The 18,387-nt window shown below is 38.9% G+C and overlaps 1 protein-coding gene across 6 annotated transcripts in view; it reads right to left on the reverse strand.

Annotated features, from left to right (window-relative positions):
• Window positions 1-8,371: 8,371 nt before the first annotated feature.
• SPATA13 (spermatogenesis associated 13) overlaps window positions 8,372-18,387 on the reverse strand; it is a 362,537-nt gene continuing 352,521 nt past the window's right edge. For all 6 annotated transcript variants that reach the window (XM_072611736.1, XM_072611739.1, XM_072611737.1 and 3 more), the window contains 3 exons: window positions 17,445-17,817; window positions 15,342-15,416; window positions 8,372-13,381 (listed from right to left, as the gene is read on the reverse strand). In XM_072611736.1, coding sequence (XP_072467837.1) covers window positions 13,206-13,381; window positions 15,342-15,416; window positions 17,445-17,817 — 624 coding nt within the window. In that variant the 3' untranslated portion in view covers window positions 8,372-13,205. The remainder of the gene's footprint in view (window positions 13,382-15,341; window positions 15,417-17,444; window positions 17,818-18,387) is intronic.

Here is an 18,387-nt window from a genome sequence, read left to right on the forward strand (position 1 = left end):
AAAAGGTCAGAGAATAGAAGAGAAATACTCAAATGAAATAATGAAGAAGGTGTTGATATAGTCCCAAAATATCCCATTCTTGAAGCCTCTCTGGCAACTAGTAGGTTGCTTCTGCTCCAAACTGATTCATTTCTATTTTTTTTCTCTAGAAACTTCCACTTACCCTGGCCTACATACAACTCTTCTTTGTCTTTGCACTGGATGCTCCCCGTACCTCTTCATCTTTGCCTCTTAATTTCTATGGGTTTCTTCAAGACTCAGTTCAAGTACCACATTTTGCAAAAGGCCTTTCCCAGTCCTCTCTAACTGCAAATGCCTTCCCCGTCAGATCACTTTCCTTCTGCTATGTGTATGTCTTGTGTGTACCTCGTTATTTACGTTTGTTGTCTCCTCCATCTGAATGTGAGCTCCATGTGAGCAGGGCCTGTTTTTGCCTTTCTTTATATCTCTAGCATTTAACACTACAGGTGGGGTATAGTAATAAATGCTCGATGGTTGATTTGACATCTATATCTTATGCTGGAACTTTCATGGTCCGTGCCTATAAAGATGGGGATTTCCTGAAATGAGAAACCAGAAACCTTGGGGATGTCTTAGCAAGAATGCATACGTGTGATCTGAGGAGCAGAGCTGGAATTTGAATTGATCTCCTTGCTCCAAAGTTAATAAGTCTGCTTTCTTATTTGAAAACAAAACCATCGATCTTTTTGAGGTCAATAACAAAGTAAGAAACTAACCCTTGTGGTGATAATTTGTAAAATGAGTGGGAGCTGAGTTGAATTGGATTCATTTTTTGTTACTTAGGTCCTAAACTGGCTATTTAGGCTGAAGAGGAAGTATATTCTTAACAAAGACAAGAAAAAATAATTTATCTATATCTTCTGCTTAATTTTAATGAATTTATTCTTATCCTCCACTAAAAACTATTTTGGTATTTGTTGGTACGTAAGTGACCCTCGGTTCTTGCAGGTAAAACCAACTCAGTGCAAGTTAAGGCAGAAACTATGCCAAATGAGAAGGCTTGAGTCCTGCCTAGAGGCCAGCCCCAGTGGGAAAGGCACATCACCAGAGGGAAATTTTCCACTGGGAGAATTTTTTTCTGCTGCAACAAATTGGGAAGACTATCTCCTAAGGCACTGAAGAATGGTTTTCTGCATTAGTAGAGATAATATCATGTCTATAAAAATCATGTCATGGTAAATAACATCTTCCAAATATGTCCCCTTCTTTCCTTTGACATGACTAATATTCAGGGGGCCATTTCCGGTCATCATGATCTATATCTTGCCACTGGACTAAAACAGCTCCAGAGGAGACTTTGCACAGCCCTCCCTCACTTTAATCCAATTTACTTTCAAGTCATGGTATCACCTTCCTGATGTCATAATACTGTTTGAGAAGGAAGGACAAACAACCACAGCTAATACTCTAGTGCAGGCCCTTATCACCCCCTGCCTAGGCTATTGCAGTAGCCTGCTGGTGGGTGTATCTGCCTTAAGTCTCTCCCCACTCCAATCCACCCTCCATTCAGTCACCAATGTGATTTTCCTAAAGCACAAGTCTACCCTCTCGCTTTCTTATGCAATAAACTCTAGTGCCTCCCTATCACATCCAGAATCAAATACAAAATGCTCCTTCTGGCATTCAAAGACCTTCATAACTTATCCCCTCTCCTATCTTTCTGGTCTTCTTACACTTTGTTACCCACCATGGAATCTTTGATTCAGTGACGTGAACAAGACACTACGTCTCTTGGTTGTAGGCATTTTTCCTGGCTGTACCCATGCCTGAAATGCTTCCCTTCCTCATCCCTACTGTAAGTAAGTTGGATTTTAGTGTAAGGTGGATTTTAGAGTGTGCATAGTAGATTTTTGTTATTATTTCTTAGAGTTCAGTTTACCAGTATCCATAGTCATAAAATCTCTTGTTCCCAGGTATTAAGTAGGAGTTCTCACAAATATGGTTCAAAACATCTCCACCACGCTTGTACAGCATTATGTAATGATAAATAATATACACAGCCACTGTGACTACGCAGTGAGATATAGGGATGAGGTAATGTAAACTTGTGAGGCTATTGCTGGCAATATGCCTTCTTTGTCTTATGCCCTAAAAAGCAGGTGGGCACTAGTCAGTGAATGGGGAACCCTCAGGGTTGAATGCACAAGTTAGAATGCTTGACTGACACCCCTCAATACTTGGGGGGGGGAATCTGTGTTTCCCTCAGCTGGCCCCCACTGAGGCTTGAGGGGATTTGGGGAATGTACAAGTTGTGCTTGTCTCAATGGACCCCATGGAGACATAGGGCTAGTTGCCCTCCCTCTTAAGCCAGCCCCTGCAAGAAGGTGATTAGGGAGTGCTGTAGGAGTTTGTCCTCCCATTATCACCCATCCTCTTCTGAAACAACTAGACTAGAATAAAGGAAGATTATTAAACCCTTTGAAGCTGTCTGAGTGTCTTTCCTGTCTGACTAGATCAAGTAAACCTATTCTAGTAGCCCTTCTGTGTGCTGTTTATCTGTCATACACCTGCCTACTGGCCTCTCTGACATCCTTTAAGTTCCAATTAAAATCCCATCTTTTATAGGAAACCTTTTAATTCTAGTACCTTCCCTCTGTTACTTATCTATTCTGTATATAGCTTGCTTGATATATATTTGTTGTCTCCCCCATTAGATTATGACCTCCTTGGGGGTGGGGACCTCCTCTTTTAGAATCCCCAGAGTTTTGTATGATATCTAGCACATAATAGATACTTAATAAATGTTTATTGATTGAGAACAAAATCACATCCTTTTAACAGGCAAGTCATTATATCTTCCTTATTTACTTTCAATTACATCTTCTCAATTCATTCTTTGAACTTATATGTGCCATCTGAACATTTGTTTCCATATTGAAATAGTCTTTGATGAAGTCCAAAGAGGCATTGATATAAATATTCTCAAATTAAATAAAATGAAGTTGAGGAGTGAACTCCTTTTGAACTGAGATTTTATAGGGTGGCTCATTCCTTATTTTTGTAGATGATTCAGAGCTTCACTTCTCTATCCATTCCCATAACCCAACACCACTCCCACTATCCCAAGACACCTGTATTTCTGGAAGATTACCTGTTACAAAGTTTGGGCATAATCAGAAATATTTTGTGGCATCACATCACAGTGGCATCAAATCACTCTCATTTTCAAATTCTCCTAGTCATTTTTGGCAAGAGCACTAACTCTGCAGTGAGTTCAAATCCTTTGTGACCTTAGGCAACGGTCCTATAATTTCCCCTGGCCTCAGTTTCTTCTGAAAAATCAGAGTTGGACTAGATGGTCTCTAAACACCCCTTCCAAGTCTAGATCTATTATCCTGTGAATTAATTGTCCTATTAACAAAAAGACGCCAAGACTTAGTAAACTTAACACATTTAACATTTATTTGCAAGTTGCCTTGTCAATTCCCATTTATCAAAGAAGAAAATCATTTGGGAATTATGACCAGTCATGCACTCTAAGGAACATTTCATTGATCTGTCCTAGACTCAATGAACTCAAAGTTTTGGATGTGTAATAAGTATGTACTTACATGTTTATGTTTGTATGTGCTAACTGGTCCTAATATCAAGTTCCCAATGTCCCCAAAACCTCCCTGGGAAAAACTTCAATTGCTTTCTAGCCTTCTCTGACTTTAAGAACCTTTTGTTTTTATCACCTTCTCTAGTCTCTGAGAGTTTCCTTTTGAAAGGCAATTTATTTTAACTTCTTAGGACTTATTGTGATGGGCAGCTAGGAGGTATAATGGATAGACTGCTGGGCCTGAAGTCAGGAAAATTCACCTGAGCTGAAATCTAGCCTCAGACACTTTCTAGTTGTGTGTCGCATAATCCTGTTTGCCTCTGTTTCTCATCTATAAAATGAGCTAGAGAAGGAAAGGGCAAACCACAATCTTAGCCAAGAAAATCTCAAATAGGGTCAATAAAGAGATGAAAACGACCGAATAACAACAACCCAAATCTAAAGACGGTCAGATATGGAGTAATATATGAAAAGCAGTAGCTTCTGAGTCAGAAGCCCCAGGTTTGAATTTCTCATAATGTATGACTTTGGGCAATTATTTCTCTGCATGAGAAAAAGGAGCTAATAATACTTACACTATCTACTTCATAGGGTTTTCCCAAGTGGTCTAGAAATGGAAGTCAATATCATGAGCTAGAAGATACCACAGGGTGGGAGCCCACCCTTCTACACAAATTCATGGCAAACTATGGACAGTTTACTTAGTTCTTCTGAGATACTGATCTTTATGTCTCCCACCTTTAGAATTAAGTGAATCAATCCCAAGGAATTAGGCAGAACCTTTTGCACAGATAGCCTATTAGCAATTCCCTAGACAAGCACTAGCATCTGGAAAAATGCAAACTGTTATGGGAATGATGGGCATTTTCCTCTACTCTCCTTTCACCTCCCTCACTTCAACCTGATGAGTTTACTTGGCCAACCTTAAAGTACTATGTAGCTGCTGGCTATTAGTACAATCTACCGTAGAAGTTTTCTTCATTTTTTACCCTCACTGATAAACGTTGCTACTACGTTTTTCTTCTCTTTGACTGTCAAAATATGCTGGTCTTCAGTATGCTTCCCTGCCCTTTTGGATAGATTCTCATTATTCATTTTTGGTTCCAGGGCCTTCTGCTGATCAGCTCCCACTTATATCATCCTCTGTTCTCTCAATCCAATGTCTACCTTGGCTTCTTTATTCAATTCAATAAATACTGATCAAATAATTATCTCAGATGCTATGTTAGGTGCTCAGGATATAGGAAGTAAGACATAATCACTGCCCTTAAGAAGCGTATAACGGGGAGGAGCCAAGATGGAGGAGTAGAAAGATACACATATGCTAGCTCCAAACCCACAACCTGTAAAATATCTGTAAAGAAGAACTCCCAACAAATTCTGGAGCAGCGGAAGCCACAGAACAACAGAGTGGAGGAGATTTCTGTTCCAGAGAGTCCTGAAAACAGACACCAAAGGTCCGTCGAGCACCGGACCCAGAGCAGAGCCCAGCCCTGCCTTGGGCACCAAGAGGAGCAGATCCCAGCAGGCTTCAGGGATGGAAACTCCAGTGGCCTCCACCCACAGGTGCCAGGGGTGAGTGAGAGAGTCTTTTTGGCTCGCCGGGAGGGTAGCGGGGTGTCTCCATGGCTCAGGACCCCTCGGGAGGCAGCAGTGGAGGCAGCAGCAGACAGGGGCTCCCTAAGCAGGCAGGAGCTCAGATCCATTGTTGAAGGTCTCTGCATAAACCCGCTGAGGGAACTGAGCCCGTGTGGCGGCCCTGCCCCCACCTGAGCACCTGAACTTAATCTCACTGAATAGCAGCCCCGCCCCTGCCCAAAGCCCTGAGGCTGGGAAGCAGCATTTGAATCTCAGATGCCAAGTGCTGGCTAGGTGGATCTGGAGGTGAGGTGGGTGTGGAGAGGACACTCAGAAGTCAAGTCACTGGCTGGGAAAATGCCCAGAAAAGGGAAAAAAAAATAAGACCATAGAAGGTTACTTTCTTGGTGAACAGATATCTCCTCCCTTCCTTTCGGATGAGGAAAAGCAAGGCTTACCATCAAGGAAAGACTCAGAAGTCAAGGCTTCTGTATCCCAAACATCCAGAATAAATATTCAATGGGCTCAGGCAATGGAAGAGCTCAAAAAGGATTTTGAAAATCAAGTTAGAGAGGTGGAGGAAAAACTGGGAAGAGAAATGAGATGCAAAACAATCACAAAAAGCAGGTCAACACCTTGCTAAAGGAGACCCAAAAAAATGCTGAAGAAAATAACACCTTGAAAAATAGGCTAACTCAAATTGGCAAAAGAGGGTCAAAAAGCCAATGAGGAGAAGAATGCTTTCAAAAGCAGAATTAGCCAAATGGAAAAGGAGGTTCAAAAGCTCACTGAAGAAAATAGTTCTTTCAAAATTAGAATGGAACAGATGGAGGCTAATGACTTTATGAGAAACCAAGAAATCACAAAACAAAACCAAAAGAATGAAAAAATGGAAGATAATGTGAAATATCTCATTGGAAAAACAACTGACCTGGAAAATAGATCCAGGAGAGACAATTTAAAAATTATAGGACTACCTGAAAGCCATGATCAAAAAAAGAGCCTAGACATCATCTTTCATGAAATTATCAAGGAAAACTTCCCTGAGATTCTAGAACCAGAGGGCAAAATAAGTATTCAAGGAATCCACAGATCACCACCTGAAAGAGATCCAAAAAGAGAAACTCCTAGGAACATTGTAGCCAAATTCCAGAGTTCCCTGGTCAAGGAGAAAATATTGCAAGCAGCTAGAAAGAAACAATTCAAGTATTGTGGAAATACAATCAGGATAATACAAGATCTAGCAGCTTCTACATTAAGGGATCGAAGGGTGTGGAATAGGATATTCCAGAAGTCAAAGGAACTAGGACTAAAACCAAGAATCACCTACCCAGCAAAACTGAGTATAATACTTCAGGGGAATAAATGGTCTTTCAATGAAACAGAGGACTTTCAAACATTCTTGATGAAAAGACCAGAGCTGAAAAGAAAATCTGACTTTCAAACACAGGAATGAAGAGAAGCATGAAAAGGTGAACAGCAAAGAGAAGTCATAAGGGACTTACTAAAGTTGAACTGTTTACATTCCTACATGGAAAGACAATATTTGAAACTCTTGAAACTTTTTAGTATCTGGGTAGTTGGTGGGATTACACACACACACACACACACACACACACACACACACAGACAAAGAGCACAGAGTGAATTGAATAGGATGGGATCATATCTTAAAAAATGAAATTAAGGGGTGAGAGAGAAATATATTGGGAGAAGAAAGGGAGAAATGGAATGGGGCAAATTATCTCATAAAAGAGGCAAGTAAAAGACTTTTCAGTGGAGGGAAAAAGAGGGGAGGTGAGAGAAAAAAACATGAAGCTTACTCTCATCACATTCGACTAAAGGAAGGAATAAAATGCACACTCATTTTGGTATGAAAACCTATCTTACAATACAGGAAAGTGGGGGAGAAGGGGATAAGCAGGGGCGGGGGGGATTATGGAAGGGAGAGCAACAGGAGGAGGGAGCAATTTGAAGTCAACACTTGGGGAGGGACAGGATCAAAAGAGAGAATAGAAGCAATGAGGGGCAGGATAGGATGGAGGGAAATATAGTTAGCCTTACACAACACGACTATTATGGAAGTCATTTGCAAAACTACACAGATATGACCTATATTGAATTGCTTGCCTTTGCAAAGGGGATGGGTGGGGAGGGAGGGAGGAAGAGAAGTTGGAACTTAAAGTTTTAGGAACAACTGTCGAGTACTGTTTTTGCTACTAGGAAATTAGAAATACAGACAATGGGGTATAGAAAGTTATCTGGCCCTACAGGACAAAAGAGAAGATAGGGACAAGGGAAAGGAGGGATGATAGAAGAGAGGGCAGATTGGTGATAGGGGCAATTAGAATGCTCAGTGTTTTGGGGTGGGGGGAGGGGACAAATGGGGAGAAAATTTGGAACCCAAAATTTTGTGAAAATGAATGTTAAAAGTTAAATAAATAAATATATATAAAAAAGAAGCGTATAACAGGAAGAAATAGGATATTTATATGTTAACTATGATAGAATGTGGTTAGTGTCAAAAAGAGGTTCAAAGAACTGTGGGAAATATGAGGGAGACATCATTTTCAGTTGGAAGGAGGTATCAAGGAAAGCTGCTTTGAGTGCCACCTGAATTAGATTTTGAAAGGAGAGATTTCAAAAAATGAAAAACAGGCAGAGCTCATTCCAGTTGTGAGTAAAGCTATGAAGATAGGGTAAGATGCATGGGAGTCCACTTTAGCTTTAAAGTAGAATCCATGAAAGGGAATAATTTGAGATAAAGCTAAAAGACAGTCTGGAGTCAGATTGGGGTGTTCTCTGAATGCCAGGTTAAAGAATTTATGCTTTTATTTGGTAGTCAATGGGAGACAGAAAATTTTTGAGTGGAATATTGCATGCTGCATACTTTAGCAAAAGAAACATGGATTAGAGGAGGTAAAGAATGGAAGAAGACTTGGGTTAGGAGATAATGAGTGTCTGGATTATAGGAATAGAAAGTAAAGACTGGATGTGAGAACTATTTCCTCTCTTTTCCTTCTTCTTCCTCTCCCCACATTAAGTAAGTTTTTTTCGCAGTTTCATGTTTCACTTTCCTTTCTTTCTGAGACTATTTATTATGGCTTCATACAGAAAAGTCATGTAAACAAATGAAGTGCCTAAAAGAAAAAGAAGCAGTTCCTGGGAAAGTCAAGGAAATACTTTTCAAAATTTTCACCCAGTATTTTGAAAGAAGTCACAACTTCTATCTTATTAAAATCGCTGGAAACCAGCGTTACAAATTATTTTATTTTACCATACTGAAGCAAAATGACAGAAATGGTAAGCACGCATCATTTACAAGAAATGAAATCATTTACATAAAACCACATCAAGAGGAAATACATTTTATAATACATCACTTCAGCTCAAATAATATAACCAAGTTCCAGCAATTCTGTACATCATACCTTAGCTGTCAACAGCTAATTCATCTGTTTTGAAGCTGTTACTTGATTTACATGGGCAACATCACTTCTATGTAAAATAACGAGTTAACATTTACATGATAAAAGTTACAAAAAATGCTTGGCAAACTATGGAAGCAAGTCATACAGCTAGTGCTAATATTTACACAGTGACAGTTGCTAAATTACAAAATCAGTTACAAGGAAGGCATTTCCTCAGTACAAATGCCAATGCCTAGAAAAGGGACAAAGATGATATTGACGTGTTAGTCATGCCTAAGGATCTTGGGATCAGAAATTAAAGCAGTGGTCTTTTGCAAAGACTAATTATGGTTTATTTTTACTCTTCAATCCTGAGCAACCTCCTTCACTGCCTTTTGGAGAAAAAAATCAGTAGCCAAGGGAAATTATAAGCCATTTGTGGAATAATCTTATAATAAAAAGTTTGTCACCTGACACATTTGGAGATTGAGGGGTGCCTAATCAAACACTCTGATAAACTGGGAGTTATGTTTCTCCAGCTATTTCAGTATAGTACTGTTTGTCTTTCAACCTACAAGGGGATATTTGGATTTAAAGACAATGGAAACCATCATTGTAATAAAAACCCTGTGAGGCTGAGATCTATTTCCCTTGTCCCCAAATCCCCCAACCACCAAGACACAACTATAATAATTCTGACCTAAACCTCAGCTAATTACTGCTCTACTCTGAGACCACTGATATGTTAATTAACATTGTGGAACATTAGAAAGGCTGATACACTGAATTGCCCACTTGGTTAAAGTACCAGAAACCACAGAATTTACAGTAATGTGCAATATATTTCAAATTTTGAATATAATGTATACTATATCCAAAATTTTAAATATAATGTAACAATAGTTTTGCCACTGTTTCATGACAAGAAAAATTTACTTAAGGAGAATAGTCCTTTATATATGAAAGAGTATTGCTCTTTTAAATCAACATGGAGTTAATATTTGCTCCACAGACGAGGAACTTGTCTTTGCCTGTTTAACAAGGCACTTCAATACTCAATTTCATTTTATGGTAGTGAAATGCTTTAGCTACCAAGTTGGGAAAGGAGAAAAAACAAACAAACCCAGAGCTACTGAAATCTCAAGCTGTATTATTGGAGGCTCCATGTATGTTTTTTGGCAAATTATATTTACCTTTTTGTTGTTGTTCACAGTTCACACACCAAGACCCCTTTTTTCCTCACTAGGGACTTGGAAATCACAGTAAATATCTGAGCATTCGCTTGTATTCTTCTGCAAGGTGATTGGATATTTTGAATATGATAAATGGATCCCAGACAGGCTAAGTGACTTGTCTTTTATCATACAAGTAATAAGTAGCAGAAGCCAAAAGCTCTGAGTTCTTGACTCAGGTTCTTGACTTGCTCCTTATCTCAGCAAATCACTTAATTTTCTGGACCTGGAATCCCTCATCAGTAGAATGAGGAGGTGGAAATGATCTCAAAGATTCCTTTCTACTCTGAAATACTACTTTAAGCCTTTCTTTCTGCCAAAAGTTGTCACATCAAAGGACCTGCCCAATTTTCTAGCTATGGAGTTCTGGAGATACTTGAACAATAATATAGTCTATAACTATGACTTCATCCATCTAGGCGGCTCCCAGGTGAGGAAATATCTTTGACCAATGTAGGTCAGCATCTTCTCTACAGTCTTAGGGAGTGACCTAGAGTACTGAGAAGTTAAGTGACTTGCCCAAAGTCATGTAGCCAATGTGTGTCAGAGGCAGGAGGACTGGAACCCAAAGTCTTTTTGGATCCTCATGAGGCCAGTTCTCTACTCACTACGCAGCAGCTATGCTGATGTTCCTCATGAGCAGTATAAAATGAAATACATTAAAATATTTTGTCAATCTCGTTTAACACTTACTACACAATACACAAAGAGGAGTTACCCATGAATCTCCCCCTGGGGTTGTTTTTGGAGAAACTCATGTACATAATCCTTATACTAAGACTTTTATTTTCTTTCTTTTTTGCTCTCCCATTTAAAACATGACATCCAGAGAAGAGATTCTGGCAAATATAAAAGGACACTCGATCCTTTCAATGCTTCTAGAACTCAAGCATATATTATTCAAAATCCAAGCCATACAAACCCAGGCTTAAGTGTGCCAACCACCATCTTATTCTTCTTTGAGATACCAATCTTTGGGAGTGTTTGAAAACCCCTGAATATCTCAGTAGGGAAAACAAACAGCCAAGTGATTCATACCCTGTTCAGATTTATTGGGGATGAATTTGAGTTGGCACAATAACTTTATCAGATGGAAGCAGATCTGTATTTGAACTCAAACTAGACAATCAAGCTATTTCCCCAAATGCATGCATTCTCTATTTTGGAAGACTGTGGAGGTAGAGAAGCTGGAAGTCAGTGTTTTGGATGCAGCAGGAAAATTCTTACAGAAGTGTTAAAGCTTTGCAGAGACAACATATTGGTTCATTAAACTTCTGATATTAAAAAAGAAAACTTTTTTTAAAACTGAATTTTCATTTACAAATGTAACACCATCAAGTAATTCCATGGACTACCCCAGGGCAATTCTGCCATATAACATGGAAAAGCTGATAAAAACTGCTGATTAATATACATTCCACTTAGCATAGACAGATCACCACAGTATTGCTAATGGGTATATCAAAGGCATATTAAGTTTTCAAAATTCAACATTCTTTAAAAAAGGCTTGTTAGTAAAAAGGCCAATTATACAAACACAATTAAAACTGAAGTACATTTTTTTTTTAGACACACTGGCACAGATATTTACCGATAACTTTTTCTTAGCACCAGCTTCTACCTTAGGCTGCCATAGAGTCATTAACCACAGTAATTCTAAATAGTGAATGAGAGCTTCTATAGACATGTCATCAAAAGTATCACAATAAGTTAGTGGACAAATGCTTTTTCATCAAAGTTTTGCACAAGTATCATAAAGATCCATTAGGGAAGCCTCATATACAATCTTCCTGTGCTTGCTCTTTCCCACCTGCTGAACTCCTTCAGGAATGCCAGACTTAGTGAAATGGAGGTTTTGAGAGCTACATTCTGGAAGACCAACTATCCTTAAATCAATATGCTTTGATTCTCATAGTATATCTGTTGTATACTATGAAGTAGTTGAGCAATCTGACAAGAACATGTCACCACAAACTCACTTTTAGAAAACAAATGCATTAACTATATAACATAAGGTTCTCTCCTCCAGTGCGCTAAGAAAATGAAAGTAACAAGCATCATGAAACCCTTGAAGAGTCTATCATATTTTTAAAAATCACTTTCATTAAAATTAATACAGTTATCTACAGATACCAATTAGTATGTATCTGTAGTTGGAAAAAGGGGAAAGAAGAGATAAATGCACCAAACTGACCATTCTCTGTGTTTTATATTTTGTCAAGAAGGATTCATCTTCAGAAATCTAATTTCACCCTCATGAAGGAATGCTGAGGCACAAGATTGAAACCTATTTCGAAGGCCCAAGGGAATGTTTCTCTTGGCCATTTTATACCTTTCTAGTTGAATGGGTATAATTTTGGAGTTTGCTTTGTGGGAATGCATGGGAGGAAAAACAACTGCTAGAAGAAGCACATGAATATTTTACACATTCATATTATCATCATAAAAATGGAAATACTTGTGTTTTTATAATAAAAACAGGTATATGTGACTGGCAGAAGGAGCCTCATAGGTTGAGTTATGGGCAAGAACTGATTTCTGCATGCTAAATTCTATAATGCATGCAGGAGAATAGCTAATTTGAGGGAAAATGGACCCAACTGGACCTGGGTCTTCTCACTTTCTTCTTTGAAAGCAGCAGGATTTTCTAAACAGTTGAGTCAAGTTTAAGTTATTGCTGCCATTTGATTCAACAGTAGCCTTTTTTTCTCCTAGCCTGCAAGAGAATGAGGCTGTGCACCATTTCCCAATTCCATCTGGAAATTATTTGGAGGTACAGAAATGAACAGGAAGGTCCCTGGTCTTCTTCTGCAGCTGTGAATAGGTGAGATGAGGTTAACAGATGCCTTAGTGGAAAGCTAAAGCTTCCCTAAGATCCCACTAAACACATGACAAGAAGAAGAAATAGTTCAATTCTATAGATGATTTCCCTCAAAACCAAGCATGACACTGGGAATGTAACAGTGGTCCTCCAAAGCTAGTCATGCCTTGGGATGAGCTGAGAGAACAAGCCTTTGGATCTTCACCTTTGAAATCGCAGCTTCCCCAGTCACCAATGAACATGCTCATCATTAGCAATGCTTGTTTGGGTACAATCACCACTTGCTTTAGAGCATGTCACAAGCCTCTAAGTCTGGTCAATTCAGAGCAGAAAGAATATGGAGGTTTTCAATTCAACAAGCCATTATTAAGTGCCTATAATGCAAGCATTGTGCTAGGCTGTCTTATGACTGTGCATCATGACCTTCTTCTACCCTCCAATAAGTTCCTGGCAGAAGGTGAGCTGAAATCCTCTCTCCTTCATTGATCCCCAGCAACGATGATCTTTAGCACAGGGTCCAAGAGGGATTTCAAATACAGGAAAAGAAAGACCATGTCTCTTCTCTACATAGAACCCTTGCCAGCAGGGAGATGACTTTTTTTTCATTTCTTGAATGGGGTGAGTTTATTGAAGGTATGCCAAAAAAGAGATGGCTTTCTCTTAGGTTCTGCCAGAGCAAAAACTTGTTGTTGAGGAATGCTGGTAGGTACGGTGATGTGGCGTTGGTGAATAGGATGTAAGCTTTGATGGGGGGGAGGCACTGAACACCCATTATAACCTAAAGCAGGAAAACGTGGAGAAGATCATTTAAGCATTATTTATAAACCAAAAGACCAAAGACCAAAATCTCATTGATCCTCATTGCTACAATGATCACATCTGTGCTGATAACTCCTAAATCCTAACTCCAACCTCATCTGCTCACTAAGAACTTCAGTCCAATTATATTCCAGAGACCTCCAAGTGGATGGCCTGCTGGTACCTCAGATTCAACGTGGCCAAAACCAACTTCATCGTTTCTATCGATGAACCTGTCCCTCCCCTTAACTTCTCTCCTAATGACACAATTTCTGTCTCAGCTACCTAGGTTTGTAACCTAAAAGGTAATGCTGACTTTTACCCCCTACTCATTTTATATCCAATTAGTGGTTAAGTCCATTTTATCACCCTGTAATACGTTGGAACATTCCCCACCCCTGACATTCTCTCTACTTCTCCTGCCAATATACCAGTTTAGGCTTGCATCCGTTCAGGACTATATCACCTTATAAAACTTTCTGAGAAGTCTGTTTCCCTCTTGTCCATTCTCTCTCCAATCCCATTGTTTACATCACCACTCACATAATCTTCCTAACAAATTTCTTTAATCATGTTATATGTCTGCTTAAAAATCTTTAGTAATGACTTTACCAAGTACAGTAAAAAAAAGTTCTTTTAGCAGTAGCCTTACCAAATAAAGTAAAAATTCCAAATCTAAAACCAACTTACTTGTTCAACATTAGCTCACACTACTCTTTGCTTATGCTCCTGCTTGAAGTGGTTCATTCCCATCTTTAGCTATTAAAGCTTCTCCTTTATTTCCAGACCCAAAACAAATTATATATCCTATACAAAGTATTCCCTGATCCCCCTTTATTGCCCAATTGGAAGTCATCATTCTTTTTTCATATTTCTATTATTATTATCATAGTTACGAACAAAAGATGTCTCAATCCTCTAGCAAGTTTAATGTTTACAAAGAACTTTCACATAAGATCCCCATGAAATAGGCAGTATAAGCATCTTTAGCCCTATTATAAAAATGAGGAATTTGAGGTCAGAATGGTAACAAGACTTGCTCAGGGTCATACAGCTAATATGCATCATTGGTAGGCATTTGAACTCAGTACTCCTAATTCCAAGATCAATGCTCTTTCCTAGTACCTATGTCCCAGAGTTGCTATGAGGATCAAATGAGATGATATTTGCAAAGTGCTCAGCATAATGCCTGGTGTGTATACAGCAGGTGTTTAATAAATACTTGTTCCCTCTTTCCCACCTTCCCTTGAGACTTCACTGTCTCTATGAACTCTTAAGGGGAATACGATACAATTCTTGTTTAGGGTGTATTATGTGGATTATATATAATGTAAAAAAATCTTATTATGTTTTCAAAGAGAGTATGAAGACATTAATGCCTCTTTAATTCATTCCTTGACACTGACTTGTTTTTATATACTTAATTCTATTTAGACTGTTACTTGTGGGATGGATCAGAATATAGCCCATAAACCCATAGAAGGCTGGAACTTTCGAGATTTTCTCTTCACTACAGAAAAGAAATGAGTGAAATGGCAGTTCACCTGAACCTAGTGTTCTGTACTATATCCCTAGTATCTCTTGCTTCAGTCTGAGCAGAGAGAATGTTGGCATTCAATTTCTGAACCAAATCAGAAGCTGAGCAACCAGCGGCAGGAGGAGGAAGCTGGGAAGTTGTTGAGTGATGGCTTCTGCAGAGTGTGCCCTCGCTACTTTGTTGGAGTTTGTGAAATCCAAAAATAGGAGTGTATTCAAAGGCAAATGTAGATGATTTTAAAATGATCTATTCTTTTGGATTATTTATCATTTCACATTTTTTTATCTTTAAGACTGTCTTCCATTGACACAAACACGTAAAAGCTGACTACATATACATTATGTATGACATAGTTTTTCAATATAACATTTGAGGAGTCTGGAATCTGTTTATGATAACTTACCTTTTGACTTTCCATGGACTGGTTTTTGAGCATTTAACATAGCAAGTTTCTTTTGAGACTCTGATATTTCCATTCCTGGTTTGGAAAGAGAGAGACAGAGGGAATTAATAACGCCTATAAGCAAAGTCGACCACATTTGTACAAAGGTTGTTTCATTTATTCATCCACTCATCCATCCATCTACCCACCCACACCCACCTACTCATCAACTCATCCATTCCCTCATATCTGAAAAGAACTCCTTCCTCATTTTGCTCTATCAGAATCTCTCTTCCTTCAATGCTGCACTCAAGTACCTCCTCCTCCACTAAGTCTTCTCTGTTCATCCCATGCAGTAGGGATTTCTAATTCCTCATATATTTTCAGGAGTGTTTCATCTGGATCTTTCTTTTGTTCCCTTTACTCCCTATCTGATTTATTATTATTAAATGGGTTGTGTCCCCTCATTATAGTATAAGCTCTTTGTTGGCAGTATGTTTCAATTTTGTCTGTCTGTCTCCAGGGTCTAGCCCAGTGCCTGGCACACAGAGGCTTAATAAATATTCATCCAGTTGAATTTACTCCTCCTCAATGAAGAAGCCCCCCACCAGCAAATTGTGTAAGTTACTTAGAAGAATTAGACTTTTTCTATACTCATGGGGTGCTGGTTTCCACTTAGGGATCTGTACTTTCATTTTTGAGGGAGCTTGACCTGCAGCAAATCCAGATCTCAAAGCCTGTGGAATACTTCCAGGAAAAAAATACATTCTAGCACAGCAGCTTCAGACTAAAAAACCCAGCCACCTCAGAGTCAAAAGACACTGGAAAAATTGGAAGGCAAAGGAAAGACAAATGATGACAGGCTGAAAAGTAACTGGGGAACAGTGAAGGAAGATATGTTCCATTAAGTGTAATATATAATGCATAGGGTCTAATCTTCATGAGTGAAAGAGATGGGATAGTGCACAGGTCTGGTCTAAAACTGCCTGTGCAGCAAACAAAACTTTAAAGAGCTCTGTGAAAATATCATTTAAAGGAGAGTCATACATAAAGGGGAGTGGTACTTTTAATGCCTGGCACATAGCAAGTGCTTAATGAATATTTATTAATTGAATAATTGAAATTCTCTCAACTACAGCAGATTGACAAATGCTCCTCTAAGCAGTCCTCCAGAACTTCCGGGGGTAGGGCTAAAGCATGGAGAAGACCAAGAGGTTAAGTGACTTGCACAAGGTCAAAAAGCCTGTATGTCTACATCAGGGACAGCACCTGAATTAAGGTCTTCCTGACTCTGATTGAGGCCAGTTTTCTATTTACTCTGCTATGCTACCTTTCAACAACAGTTTTTCATAAAGACTGTTTGCAGCCAGTGGGGGTAGAGTGTATGAGATGGGAAAACAAGGGTAAGAGAAAAGAAAAAAAATAAAGTGCTTTTTTTTTAAAATCCCAGGGTGTGCAGTGAGCAGAATGTGGACAACAACTTAAACAATAGCAACAAAAATGTGAAGAAAAACAACTTTGACAGACTTAAGAATTTTTCTCACTGTGATAACCAACCACAGTTTTAGGGGGCTGACAATGAAACATGGCACTTGGTTCCTGACAGGGAAGTGATGGACCCAAGGAGCAGAATGAGACATATGTTTTGGTTACAGTCAATTGTGAGAATTTAATTTGCCTGACTTTTTCTTTCTTTCTTCCTTATTTCCTTTTCTCCTTCTTTCGTTTCTTCCTTCCTTTTCTTTCTTTTTCAGTTGTGGGGAGAGTTAAGGAGAGAGCCACTAGTGATCAAGTTGTCAAAAATAAAGACAAATGAAAGAGGGTCACTGAAGCATGCTTTAAAACAAGCACAGAAGAGAAGGCAGGCCAGAAAGAAAAGAAGGAGGAGAACTTGGATAGTTATGTGTCGAATTTACTACAGACCTTTGAGGAAAAACAAGCTGTATGTAGTAGATTCATAGTTTCATGTATAATTCTCTTTTTCCTTCTACTTGATACGTGGAAATGCTCGTTTTACGTGCTGTTTGTTAAATTTGGCAGAAAAATAATGTACATTGGTAAAAGGAAACACACAAATAAAAATGAAAAAAATCCCAGGGGACTCCTTAGCTCTCTGCTACTCACCCATTTCTTTGTCCTCCTTCACTCGTCTCCTTTCATCAGCACATGCTTGAAGCCACCTGACTTTATCCTCTTGTTTTTTGGCACAAAACAAATACACCTCCTCTGTTGATTTATTGATGATTTTAAAGGCATTCTTTATATTGATATTATAGTCCTTGTCCCGCCCATCCTCTATGTCTATCAGCTCCATCTCATCCATGTCCATTCGGCCTTTGTAGTACAACATGTCACGCCTGAGTAGGTCCTTTTTGCAGAACACAAGCTGATGGTCAAAGAGGAAGAAAGTCCTCTGCTGGCTCTTTCCTTGTTTTGTGATTCTGGTCAGTTCTCCTGAATGGATCAGTTCTGAACTGCGGTCTAAAATATTGAGCCCCTAGAATGAAGGCAAAACATTTAAAGATTTCCTTCTGATTTTAATCCATTTCACTCCTATCACCCTCCTGAGACTGTGTTTATACAGGACAGACAGGCTATTGACAATGGGTTGCCACCTTGTGTGAAGGATTTGGTACTCGGAAATGCCAATCCCCAAAAGGATACATCCCTGGGGGACAGGAACAAGCTCCCTGTGTCTTGTTTGTTCAGATATGAAATTTCCTTAAGTATTTTATTTTCTTATGCAATGGTAAAACATGGTAAGGGAGCCTAAATTATTTGGAAGAATTATTCATAAATACACCAATCCTTTAGATGAAGATGGAACTAGATTAATATATTACATGGGAATTAGCACTGGGTGGTGGCTTATACAAACTCTCAAGGAAGTTAGGGAAATCTGGAGTTCATTTTTTAAAATCTATCTATCTATGCATCTATCTATGTATATATCTGTGTACACATTGACCTATCTCTCTCTTATATTAGTTTGTTCATTTATTCATGTGTGCATATATGTATGCATGTAGACTAGCTCTCCCTATCTTGCCCATACTAGAAGGGCCTG

This window comes from Notamacropus eugenii, chromosome 5, assembly GCF_028372415.1.
Source record: "Notamacropus eugenii isolate mMacEug1 chromosome 5, mMacEug1.pri_v2, whole genome shotgun sequence".
Lineage (NCBI taxonomy): Eukaryota > Metazoa > Chordata > Mammalia > Diprotodontia > Macropodidae > Notamacropus > Notamacropus eugenii.